We start from the raw sequence: 12,729 nt of genomic DNA, 5'->3' as shown, positions 1-12,729 counted from the left end.
TCTTTCAGTGTCCCATGTTTGGTCCTCCGTAAAAAGTCGAAACCGCGAGTTTGTGGCGTTGAAGGAGACTAGGACTCTGAAGACGTGTTTTCTTCTTAAAGCTCTTCTCTCTCAGATGGTGTCTGATAGTTATTGGGCTGCAGTCAGCTCCAGTAACGGCCTTCATTTGGGTCATGGAATGTCCCATGACTTGACAGAAAACCTATCTGGTTGAAACCTTTTTGGGGGGTTTACATCTTGAACTTTTTGTTCCATAACCCTCAGGATCTTTAAGAAATTCAAAATGACTATCTAACTGTGTCCAACCTCAGCAGCAATGGCTCGTTGTAAGAGGCCTTGCTGATGAAGCTCAACAATCCAACTATGTTCGGAGAGAGAAAACTTTTCAGGAGGTCAGGAGGTCACGACAGGGTGAATACCTGAAATTTTGAAACTCTACTTTGAACCATTTTAAGATCCAACAGTGCAAAATGTAAATTAGTGCAGTTTTTCAATGGGTCGTAAAGTTTAGATCGAGGCAAAGTTAGCAAAGAGATGATAGGTACAGATTTGTCCACAGGGGGCACCAAAATTAACACAAGTATAAATCCTCTCATAGTGCCTCTAAGTTGTTTCAGTACACTGCCTTGAATGTACCTTGCTGGTTTTGCTTTACATCCTTAGAGTCACAGTATAGCACTAAGTAAAGCTCTTCAGAGCTCGTAGGCCCTCCTGATAAGATATATGCTCTTTATTCTTGCGTGAAATAAGAAAGGATGTTTTCCTTCCTGGTTCCTGTGGATGTTTTTGTGCCACCTTAAAGCCGATCGAGCCGTACACTTTGGTTGAGCATTACTTGCCGCTTCGCACCTCAGTGAGTGAGCGACACAGCAGTAGGTGAGGGTTTTATCTTCAACACCAGCAGAGTACATCAAAGATAGATTCCACTTTCTGGAAATGCCGTGGACCCCCGTAAGCGATGGGTTTAAAGTGCTGAAAAGAATCACAACACTGCTTTTGCTTTGGATGAATAAAAAAACATCCTGTCTATCTCTGCCTCTCTGCCTGCTGATGTGCTTTTTATTTTTGATTTCTGTCATGCCTGGTGTTTGGATTTGAACAGCGCCTTGTGTCATCTTGAAGAAAGTCTTTTCAGCGGCTCGTTGTGTGGTCACAGCAGAAGAATTACCTGCAAAAACACTCTTTGTCAGCTCACCATGCCGAGAGCTCACAAACAAGACCATTTAGCTATTATTTCCTCTCAGTCGCAGAAACGCACAGAAAAGCGGACGTTTATCAAGAAAAATGGGCGACTGTGGGAGAAGAGGAAAATAGGACAGGTGGAGAGAAAGGGCCAGGAGGAGAGAGGAAGAAAAGAGGAGATGGGAGGAGAGGGTTATTGGAGCCGGGGAGGGGTCATGGAGAGAAACAGTGGAAAACATCCGTAATTTTCACCACAGGATCCCGTGTAATTGAGTCATTTAAAATACAGATACAGAGCTGAATCAAAGCAAAGTGGCTTTAAGAGGAGGAGGAGGAGATGAGAGCGAGGTAAAAACAAGAAGGTAGAAGTGTGTGCCTTCCATTATTGGACAAAGCTGCTCTGTTTATCCTTTTCATCTGTCCATCATCTCCTCTGAGGAAGGATATTACCTGTCAGGGATTTTTGTTTGTTTGTTTGTCCCATATGTTACCATCACCTCCAGTGATACTTTTTATTCAGCTTCTCTCTGTTCACTCTCAAACTGCTATTTTTTATCTAACATCAAGGCTTTTTATTTTCCCTTTTTTTTTCTAATTTTAAGTGTTTTATCTTTAACTGAATAGCATAATTGATCTTTGATTACCTACAGTACTCTACTCTGACTCATTTTATATATAAAAACTCAGCACCAATGTTTGAACTAAGAATAAATGTCAAATGGGAAAAGGGCTAGTTGGCTTGTTCTGAAATGGAGTCAAAATTGTTATTAAGTTATTTGAATAAAAAAAATTGGATTTTTATCTTGTTTTTAATCTCAGAAACTGCTGCAACCAGATTAATGTCAAAAAAAAGAATGGAATATTAACTGTAAAACAATAGAATAAGTAAGAGAAGAGGGTTTAGTGAAGAAAATGCTTATGTTAAAAGAATCAAATAAATTTAGGACAAATGTAAATAAAAAGAAAATACCAAAACAATGGTTATTATGTCAAAACTATTTGCCAAAAAAAATAAAAAAATAAAAAATAAAAAATGTTGGTTTTAAAACATAGAAGCACACACCAAGCATTCAGCTCTCACATGTTAACTTTAACTCCAGCACTATTTTGCACTAGGTGCATGTATTGCTTTTGTTTTTGAACCTGTATTTCCCGATCTTCATCGTCCTTTGGTGTCTTCAGTTCAAACAGGTGATGTCCAAGCTGCCATGTGTCCCTGAAAGTGTGAGCTGTAAAGTTCATCAAAAGAAGGGAGAGGGCAGCTGGTGATTTTCTGGTGGCAGCTGGCATAACACATACACACAATGTGTCAGCACACTCTGTGCAGCAGAAGGAGTCACAAGCAGTTTTTAGGACAGGTGTTGCAAAAACTGAAGTCCAAGCAAGTGTTTCATTTTTGTTTTAAATGTCTTATTTATCATTAAGATTATCATTTTAATCTTAATTTGGGGCAAATTCACCTGACAAGTCCAGGAAAAGGTCTTATTTCAAGAAGTTTGGACAAATTATTTCTGGAAACTTGAAAAGCAACCCCAATGCCAGATTTTAGCGCTCCAGGTCAGGCCCATAATCTGGGTGCCTAGGAACCAAAAATTAGAGACCCTCTCCACATTTCTCCTCTTATCAAGTTTTGCAGAACACATGAAAAGGGGACTCTTGAGCAGATTAACAAGAAAAAAAATGATAATGGTGAGACTAACAATTATAGCTGCTAGAGTCTGGCAGGTCCACAGCAGCAGGCCGTCTACAGCAACGCTCCAGAAAAACCAACGAGACTAGGGAGCTCTGTGTGCCAGTCTAAGCCAGCGTAACTTGGAGTTGGTCCAGACCTGATCCAGCTCTAACTGTAAGCTTCATTAAAAAGTAAGGTTGAAGCTTACTCTTAAAAGTGGAGAGTGTGCCTGCTACCCTTCAAAGAAGAGGAGCCTGTTGACTGAAGACCCCACCTCCCATACTACTTTTAGAGACTGTAGGTACGAAGAGCAGGCTGCATGCTGGGAGCTCAAGGATCTAAAGTAGTTAAAGGGCACTGTGAGCTCTTTAAGGCAGAATGGTGCATTTCCAATACGTCAGAAGAAGGATTTTGAATTGTAGTCTCCTCCTCTGCATGAGCAATGTGTTTCTGAATCAAAGCCCTGCATGGCTACTTCAGTGGTCCCCTGATGATACACAATCCTGTTTCTAATGTTAAGCCTTTAGAAATTTCCGCCCATAGCAGCACCGTGGCAATTATAAAGCAATTACAGTTTCATATGGCCTCTTCTGAGAGAAAAGAGAAGGCAGGAGGTAAAAGCTCGGGAGTTTGAAAAGAAAGTCTGCCAATACTGATGCTCCCTTTTTTAAAAATGTAATTTTTTTTTTCATAGAGGATCAGCAACTTAAATGAGCACTTTTTTTTTCATCTAATCCAAACAGGAATCCTTATCTTTTTCATTCCTGCACTTGGTTTTATGGCTGTGAGTCCTGGGAATGTGAGGCCATTCTGTTCATAACAATGTCAGAGAGGAGGCTGTGTTTGTGTGTGACACTTGATCTGCTGGCTATGGTAACATCACACACACACGCACATACACACACTTAGTCCAACTCATTGCATCACACTGCTTGACTTTCTGTGCTCTTGAATGAATCATCTGTCTGAATATGATGACCACCACCTGACTCACCCTTTGATACCAGACCTCTAAAATTACTTCCCATGCAGACACCTTGAATACATTGCAGCCACATGGTAGCAATATGTACAGATCATACTGCTGTCATGCTAAATTGGCGGTCTTCATTTGGGAGGTGCTGGTCTGGGAACAGCCTTTCAGCTTCATCTTAATTTCTCTGCTTCTTCTTTGGAGGTGCTAACATGCCCAGAGGCGGAGGAGGAAGGGAAGTTGATATCTGCCTGGATGTCTGTAAGACGCCCCAGTTTGTGGGTCTGAAATTGGAGGTCAATCTTCTTGCAGCTGCATGGTGCATATAAGTAACCACAGAGGAAAACACCTATTTATGTGTTAAGAAACAGCATTTATGTAACCAAATTTATTTTAAAGCTTCAGGCTAGTGTCCCTCCACCCACCCCCCAAAAAGTAGAGATTTACTTACACAAGAAACTATGACAACTTTAAATTTAAATCCCTGCAGAAAGTTGAATCAGACTCTCAGAAACAAACTCTTTAATAACTAAACTGTTGCTTTCTCCGCTGACCACACATTCCTTTTAAACCTTCACCACTCAACTTTTTGTCATTGAGGTTTGGACACAGCTTGTGGGGAAGGAACTGTTTTGCATAAAATCTGCAGCAATTTCTCTTTCTTCTGTCTGGCTTCTGGCGTTTTCCAGATGTGCAACAATAGATGTTTCCACATGTGCAGAATAGAAGGAAACCAAATATTGCTTACAGTTCAGTTTATGACATTTGGACAGCTATATGTGTAAGACTTTTAACAGCATATCGATTATGTGTTGTAGAAGTTTGACAAAGTCAGTCTGAAACTGGAAACAATAACACGTGAATAATTCAATATGCCATGGCAGCAGATTCCTAGTTTAAAGCTGATCACATTGAAACAGACAGGAACATAACATGCTAGCATTAGCATGATATCAGATTGTTATCAATATGGTGATGTGAAATTGCAAGTTGCTTTCGTTTCTCAGAGGCTTTCATCATTTCTGCACCTTCAGCCTGGAACTTATCAAAGGATAACTTGAGCAAATGTTTTTAAATGTAGAAGGAAAGATCTTGCAACAAATTATTCAGTGTTGTTGTTTTCAATTTTCCCAGTCACACAGCTGGCTCTTAGTTTCTGTTTTTTTTTAAACATTAGTTTTTGTCATTTGTTCTTTTCTTCCTTGTGTGTCAGGGACTTTAATTTGGTATGACTTTGTCTTGGCAATGATCTATTTTCAAAAGCAGATTTTTTAAATCCCAACAGGACAACCCCAGTTAAAATCTAAATAAACAAATAAAATGAGTGTCTCTTTAATTCATTTACAACACTTTGAAGATAGGGTTTCACTGCATTGAAATTTAGTCTATGAATTAAATCCCTAATTTTACTTATTTATTTCTATAGGTATCACTTTCACAGGTTCATACAGGTGTACAAAAGCATTACTGATTTAACATGGTACATATCCACAGGAATAGAGACAAGAGTTACACAAAAGCATTAAAGATTTGCCCATATGAGTGTGGTTACAGCAACAAGGTCTTTTAAGAGAAGCCCACTGAGATAGAGGAATGAAAACTATGATCCAGTATGTTTTAAATGTGGCTCTCAGAGCTCACAAAAAGGGCCTAGGAATTCAACGCGAAAATTATGTATTCATGGGGATATTGTCAATAGTTAGGCTGTGTCAAGACTTCTTTGAGGGGTCAGAGTCCTTGAGCCAGAAAAACAAAAATGGACAAATTTAGCTGTAACAAGACTGACAGTAGAATAAGAGCATAAATATATACATGTCTTGACCTCTGGAAAACCTTATGTGTCATTCAGTAAGTTTGTTTTGAGAAAAACATACTAACACCAAATTTGTCATGCTATATCATCATAAATCTTATTGTTGATACATTAGAATAGAATAGAATAGAATAGAATAGAATAGAATAGAATAAAATGGAATAGAATAGAATAGAAAATACTTTATTTACTTTATTAAGATATATGATTGGTCTTGTGTATGTTTGAATAATAAGTAACACGCTTAAAATATGTATTTGGATGGTTATACATTTACATATAGCAGGAAAATCTCGTTTTGTCTGGTTATTTCCCATAGCCTGTATAATTCCTCATGTGTTATTAGAGGGCTTCCATAACCTCGCGAGATTCTGAGCCTCGCGAAGCTTTGGCTTGGCACGTGTGTGGCTCTCAGCTGCCGAGGCGGAGGATGATGATGATGATGATGATGATGGCGGAGCTGGTTCAGGGACAGGCCTCGGTGGCTCAGCCCGGAACGAAAGATGACTTCGCAGACACGATACGCCGGGTCCGACAGGTAAAATGCTCTTCAGAGATCACGAGTGTTGTGCTTTCGGACCACAGGCAGCGTGTTTGTGTCAGGAACAGGTCTGGACTTTAGTTCGGGGCACCCCGGACCCCCCACTACAAACACTCCTCATGCACTCACAGGCTAGCAGGCTAACGATAAGTAGCAGAGAGAGAGCAGAGCTGACAGGACAGATTAGACTTTACTCTGGATGAAGACGCGTTCACGTTCACTCTTCAAACACTGAAAACGACGAGGAAAGCCGTGTTTCGAGTCTAACGCGAAGGCCTCTGGAAATGTCGAAGTTTGTGCAACTTTAGTAAGTTAGCCCACAGTCAGCAACCTGTTGTCAAGTCTCAGAAGTTGCAGTTAGCTTAGCTTGCTACCTTACTATCACACATTTGGTTCCTCGTAGTGAGACTGATCAGATAATATTCAGTTTAGACACGAAGATTAAAGAGAGAAGTGTCTGACAGAAAGTTAGCATGCTAGTTTAGAAGTTAGCTTCACTGCTCATTGCTCCATTTAAAGAGACACTGAGAGTTCAACCAGTAAACACGTGCAATACTGAAATTTAACCCCCCTATTTTTGCGTTACCAACTCAATAACATGCTTTATTGTTTAACTCTTGGTACATTTTACACACAACACGTCTCAGCAAGCGAGCAGAGCTTTTGTTGGTTCGCTAGCATGTGTGGTACTTTGTGTCCCAACAGACAGCATTGGAGGAAGGCCATGCCATGTAATACAGCGTCATCTGGTCAAATAAGCCCCCTCCACTCCTCCTGTTGAGCACACTCGGATTTTTCCATTAGTGCTTATAACAAAACGGAAAACATGCTATCCACTGAGGAAACCTGTAGTCCTCTACTGGGGGTGGGTAGTTTAATTTTATACATTACGTTTCCTATTGTTTCTGTGATTATTAGAAAGTAAAAAAATATACAAATAAATAGTACAAGAAGACAAGTAATCCTGCTATTATTGTGGGGTCATTTATACCCTTAAACTAAGCTGTCAGCTAGGAGAATGATTATTTTGTTTGTATGAAAGGGACTGTGAGGACTGTCTGATAAAGCTAGTGCTTTTTTGCTTAGACTCCATTTCCCATGAACACCTTCACCCACTGTCAAGAAGTGATTTGTTTTGGGGAGCTGATCTTGTTTTTAATACTACTACCCTTTGTATCCCAGAATGCAAAGCAACAAGGTGATAATTTTAGTTGTAGCTACACAGCGTTAGTGTTGGAAACAACCTGACTTTGTAAGATCAATTTGTGCCATAGCAACATAACCTCACTCTTCATTTTATTGATAGACTCTCAAGTTTGAACAGACCTCTGCAGAATAACTGCTGACTGTGGGTTGGAACGAACATTATCACAAACAATTTAGCCAGCGTGATATCCCGACCTCTATAATTCTCCCACTTATCTTTCTTCTGCTCTTCTGTCCTTTTTCTGTCTGACAGTTAGGCTCCAGTGTCCACCATCACTACAAAATTAATCACAGAAATCCTTTTCTTCAGGAAAAGGAACAGATCCTTCCTATCACTGCTAAACTTTGTTTGCCATCATTGTGTTGTCATAGAGCCTTTAGTCATAGTGCTATAAATCAATTCAGTATCCCAGGCGACCCAGGACAAGGAAACTGAGAAATAGCATTTAGTAATATCCTATTTTGGCTCTGATAATCTCATTTAAATCATGGATTACGGTCAGGCATATTTATAGAAGTGAAACTTTTTTAAGATCACTGAGAAAGTCCTCAAGGTGCCTTTAAACATTACACTTTCTTGTTGGGACAGATCAAGGGGAATCACCAACCTATACAACTGAAATTGGTGAAAGAAGATGATAATAAAAACAAATTAGAAAATGAAACAATGAAGAAAATAATTTTAATCCCATTATCATAAATCTATCTACTGCACAGAGACTTTCCTTTTTCCCCGCGTTCATCTCGTCCTTCATCTCTGAAGTGTGAGTGTTTTGTATGATTGCGGATGAGGCTGTGGCAGGGCCATTTTTATGAACTGCAGCTCATCAACGACACTAGCCAAGTATACATGGACCCAAATATTCCGCTTGCATTCGGTTTATCTGCTCAAACGGAAAGGATTTAACCTTTGTATACACCTCATTCCAAAAGAAAAGTGCCAATCCGAATGGACATTTAATCTGTTTCACGGGGGTGGAATATTCCTTTCCCCAAACTGATTGAGGTTTCATGTATCCACTCAAACGGAAAGTTGTCAGGGTACATTCTTTCAGCTCATGCTCAGTTATGACGCAAGACGCAACTAGAGACGTTCCTCAACTTTAAAGATGGCGGCGAGCTGTCAGCACTGGACTGCTGCGGAAAGTTTGTTTTAGATCCAAACTTTGAAAGAAATGAACATAATATCAAGACTAGACGGACGACAAACTCACAGTATTGCAACACCGTGATAAACAAACTGTCGTCCAGCTTTGATAAATCTTGTGATGTTTATGTTTTTCTGCGCATGCCCATTGACTATTCTGTTTGATTATGGCAGCACATGTAGACCAGAAATTGGAATATTACTTTCAACGTATACTATTGTTTTCGGAAAAGTCATTCGGAAAGATTCCATTCGGAAAGACAAAAAACTCCTCATGTAACCGTGGCTAGTGTAACCTCGACCCCACACTGTGTTGACGTTGTCGTCATAATTGACAGGCCTCCTCTTCTATAGTGTCTGTATCATTTGGAACAAAGCTTAGCCAAACTTCAGAGCTATTGTTGTGGTCGTCATGATCATTTTTCTGTTGACATGCTGTATCACGTGTGTCTTCATGTAACACAACTCCGCCGGTTCTGGCAGATAAACAAAAACTCAATGTGCACTGCAGAAATCTCACTGAGGTTTAATCCTGAAACGTTAACGTCTCTGTCAGGAACTGAAATGTTCGTGTCTCATCAACTCAATGAATCTAGTAAGGAAAAAGGAAATTTTTTAAGGGTTTCAAAACAGAACCGGTTCTTGTTATCCAACCCTTTTTGAAAGCTATTGAAGTAGTTTGGTAGTGACTGTAGCAGAGATGTTATGTGCAGGTAGGCTTCTCCAAGTGTGTCTAAAGTTGAGCTGATTTCTTTCTTTGATTAGTCGATCACTGACTGCTTTATACGATGTGTAAATTGGACTTTGGTCCAACAAGTTGAGCCTTCCCTCATGAAGTTTATAACCCAAGTATGAAAAATAGTGTTCCCACATCTATGATCATAAAAATGTCAAATTTTTGCACAGCTGCCATAAAATTTGCAAATCGTGATTGTAAACAAGTAAATTTAGTCATACACTTATTACACTTCTATGAAAACATGTCATACCAAGTACCATAAACTTCTGCTTCCTCCACTTTGCCATATTTATAGCCACACCTTGTTCACCCAGTCAGCGCCAACAATGAGAGGTTCCATAAATGTAATGCTGCTTAAAGATAATAAGTCAACGGACTTGGTAGCGGTGCATTTTACACCAGTGTTAAAAGTCAAAGGTAAACACCAGAATAATTCACATATCAGCCTTATAAAAGAGCAGGGAAAACATTATCTTTGTGTGTGTGTATGTGAGGCTGATGGTACAGTATGTATTTGGTTGTTCCAGTGAATGTTGCCGTGAACTGTACAGAAATGGCAAGTGAGGTCATTCTGTTTTTTACTGCATTATCATACATCTTGTTCTGAAGCTGTTTGTACTGATTCAGACACCAAGAGGGTCTCAGAGATTCAAAAAGCCTGTAAACTGTGCAGACTTAAAGACATGTTTCTTTTATTGTAAGCTGAGACTTTAAAGCTGTGGTTGTATTCTGAGAAAACAACCATAAAGCAAAATAAAAATGTTGAGGTGTAAATGCAACAGCTCAGAATGACAGCTAGTCTGTCCACAGATGAGAACAGAGATAACATGTTTGATGATTTATAAAAGCTCAGTGATTCTAAGACTTTTGATTAGTTAAGATCACTGTTTAATCACTGACGACTTGGGACGAGATGTTCTCAGACCCCAAATACAAACTATACATTCTAGTAATCATGTGACCGCACATCACATGACATTTTTTTCTTGTTTTCAGACAAATCAGCAGTTCACACACACACACACACACACACACACACACACACACACACACACACACACACACACACACACACATACACACACACACACATACACACACACACTAGTAGTAGCTGTTTAAGAAGTTTTGTGCAGTATTTGCTTTGCAAAGCTTGTATTGTAGAAGTGAGCTTGTCTTGAGGTTAAGTTCCCAGAAGTGTTTACCCAGACGCCTCGGTGGACACCAGCAGGTTTATTTCTAGGATTATCAGACCCTTGCTATGAAATCAACCAGATTTTGGGACTTAAAGCTTTGACACATTGTCATCATCTTTGGTGGAGTGCATTTTTTTAAGGTAATTTTTTTTTTACTTCAACTTTTGAACTGTTGAGTTATTTAGAAAGTAGCTCAGCACCATCTTGATTTTTTTTTCCAAATTCAGATTGAGCTTGCTTGTTTTAAATTGAGAGTTACTCAATTAATCTTAGGGCGTATTCAGACCTGGACTGTTTGGTCCACTTTAAACAGACCAGGGTTCGTTTCCCACGCTGGTGCGGACTTTCCATGCAGGTGTGAATAGACACAAACGAACCCTGGTGCGGACCAAACAACCAGACCGAGACCCACTTTTTGAGGTGGTCTCGGTCCGCTTCCAAACGACCTCTGGTGCGGTTCGTGGTTCTCCGGTGCAGGTCTGAATACAAACCAAGGTCCATCCGAACTAACTACAGGATACATGCGCCTTTTGGGCCTATAAAGCCACCGTAACCTAACCGTCTTCACTCATACCTGATCCTCCATCTTCTGTTTAGCCACGCTGTTGCTGGCATGTTGTGGGTCAGGACACGCAGAGCATAGCGTCTCCTTGCTGCGCGCATTCGTCTTCGCTGTTCCAAAATCGTAAACGGTGTTGTTAAGCCTTTTTGAAGGGGCTGCTCTTGAAACTGAAAATGATTTAGCAGCTCTAATAAGAGCACAAACACACGTTTACCTCCATTTCCGGGTCTGCACTCTGTGTGCCGCCCTTTGATAGCACAGATCGTCACACACGTGGATGTGTTTACAGAATATAGTCCACTTGCAAAAAGTACAATCTGAATACAAACCGCACCAAACAAAAAAAATAAAGTCCACTTTTGGTCCGGACCAAACAAGTGGACCAAAGGACTTTTCAGGTCTGAATACAGCCTTACTAATGTTCTCATATCCAATCAAGTAAATTCTAGCAATTATGTCCCAACTGCAATAATCTCCACTTAAAATGTGATCACACAATTCCACCAAAACCTGAAGCACTGCTCTAGTAGCTGTGTCGTTTTGCTGATGAAATCATTGCGCTAAAATAAGTCACTGTATGTTAAAATCAACTTAAATTTCTGCTAAGTAGACACAGAAAGCTACGTAAAAGGGTTAACCACAAGACACTGTGTTTTTTTTTACCTTGAAAAACTCACTTTGACAAATAATAAATATCTTCCTGTTTGAAAATAAACCATAGTTTTAATGTGAACATTAAATTTGTTTCTGTTAGTTTTAATTTAAGCTTTCTATTATTAGTTACTCTACATGTTGAGTCCTCGTCGGCTTTAAAAGACTTTTTCATGAACTACACATGGTGTTAAGTGTGATTAGAACAGTTAACTTTACAAATTTACAGTTTACATTTACAGTCAAACCCAACTGAACTGAGGTTTGATGCAGCTGCAAATGTTTCAAATGTTTCAGTGTAAAGTGAGACCCTGTGAACTGTTGACTGTCACACGAAGGTGCCCCTGAAAAAGACCTGTAGTTTGTATATAGAGACCTAACTGATAGGTTTATTTTTACATTACAGTAAAAAGATTATTTGGATGCATTTACAGGATGGTTTTCATGTATGAAATGTTATTACCACAACACATTCAGTTGAAGGTCAGTTAGTAAGTTCACGCTTAACTCCAAAACACCAGCTGCTGTGTGATGATTGTAACTGTGTCTGAATTCAGTGGAATTTGAGTCCATGGTAAAGTATTGATTCTGAACACTGACCACAGAACAACCAGACATTTTCATGCTGCTTACAGTTTTAATTTAAGTTAAACACTTGCTAAATTTAAATTTAGTCTAAGTTTACGAGTGAAAAAAAGTAAAGGTGAAAGTTTAGACATTTTAGTATTTTTTGACAAAAAAATAATTAATCACCAACATTGATAGAAAAGTAGTAAACTCTTCTTCAACGTTTACACACCACAAGATGTGAAAAAATCATTGTGTAATACTCAGTTTCTGATACGAGGAAGTCAAGGATTGTTTACTTTTGCTTGGAAAAACTGTCAGCTGTTCCACCTCCTCGTAGACATGTCTCTCTGATTGGCTAGTGTACACTCACTTGGGAAACATCCACGTTATAAGTTGGAAATGTCTGACATGTTCTGATGAGTCAACCAGCCGGTGAGGGGGTGTGAGAGTCGGGCAGTGAACCCCTCACATTACCAG

The 12,729-nt window shown here is 39.5% G+C and overlaps 1 protein-coding gene across 2 annotated transcripts in view; it reads left to right on the top strand.

Annotated features, from left to right (window-relative positions):
• The first annotated feature begins 6,015 nt into the window (after positions 1-6,015).
• The window catches only part of fubp3 (far upstream element (FUSE) binding protein 3), a 33,147-nt gene continuing 26,433 nt past the window's right edge, over positions 6,016-12,729 (top strand). For both annotated transcript variants that reach the window (XM_074690989.1, XM_074690988.1), the window contains exon 1: positions 6,016-6,178. In XM_074690989.1, coding sequence (XP_074547090.1) covers positions 6,071-6,178 — 108 coding nt within the window. In that variant the 5' untranslated portion in view covers positions 6,016-6,070. The remainder of the gene's footprint in view (positions 6,179-12,729) is intronic.

Source organism: Halichoeres trimaculatus, unplaced genomic scaffold (genome assembly GCF_033239565.1).
Source record: "Halichoeres trimaculatus isolate MK-OKI-2021-1 unplaced genomic scaffold, fHalTri1.1 fHalTri1_scaffold_16, whole genome shotgun sequence".
NCBI lineage: Eukaryota > Metazoa > Chordata > Actinopteri > Labriformes > Labridae > Halichoeres > Halichoeres trimaculatus.
This window is presented reverse-complemented; position numbering and strand designations above follow the sequence as displayed.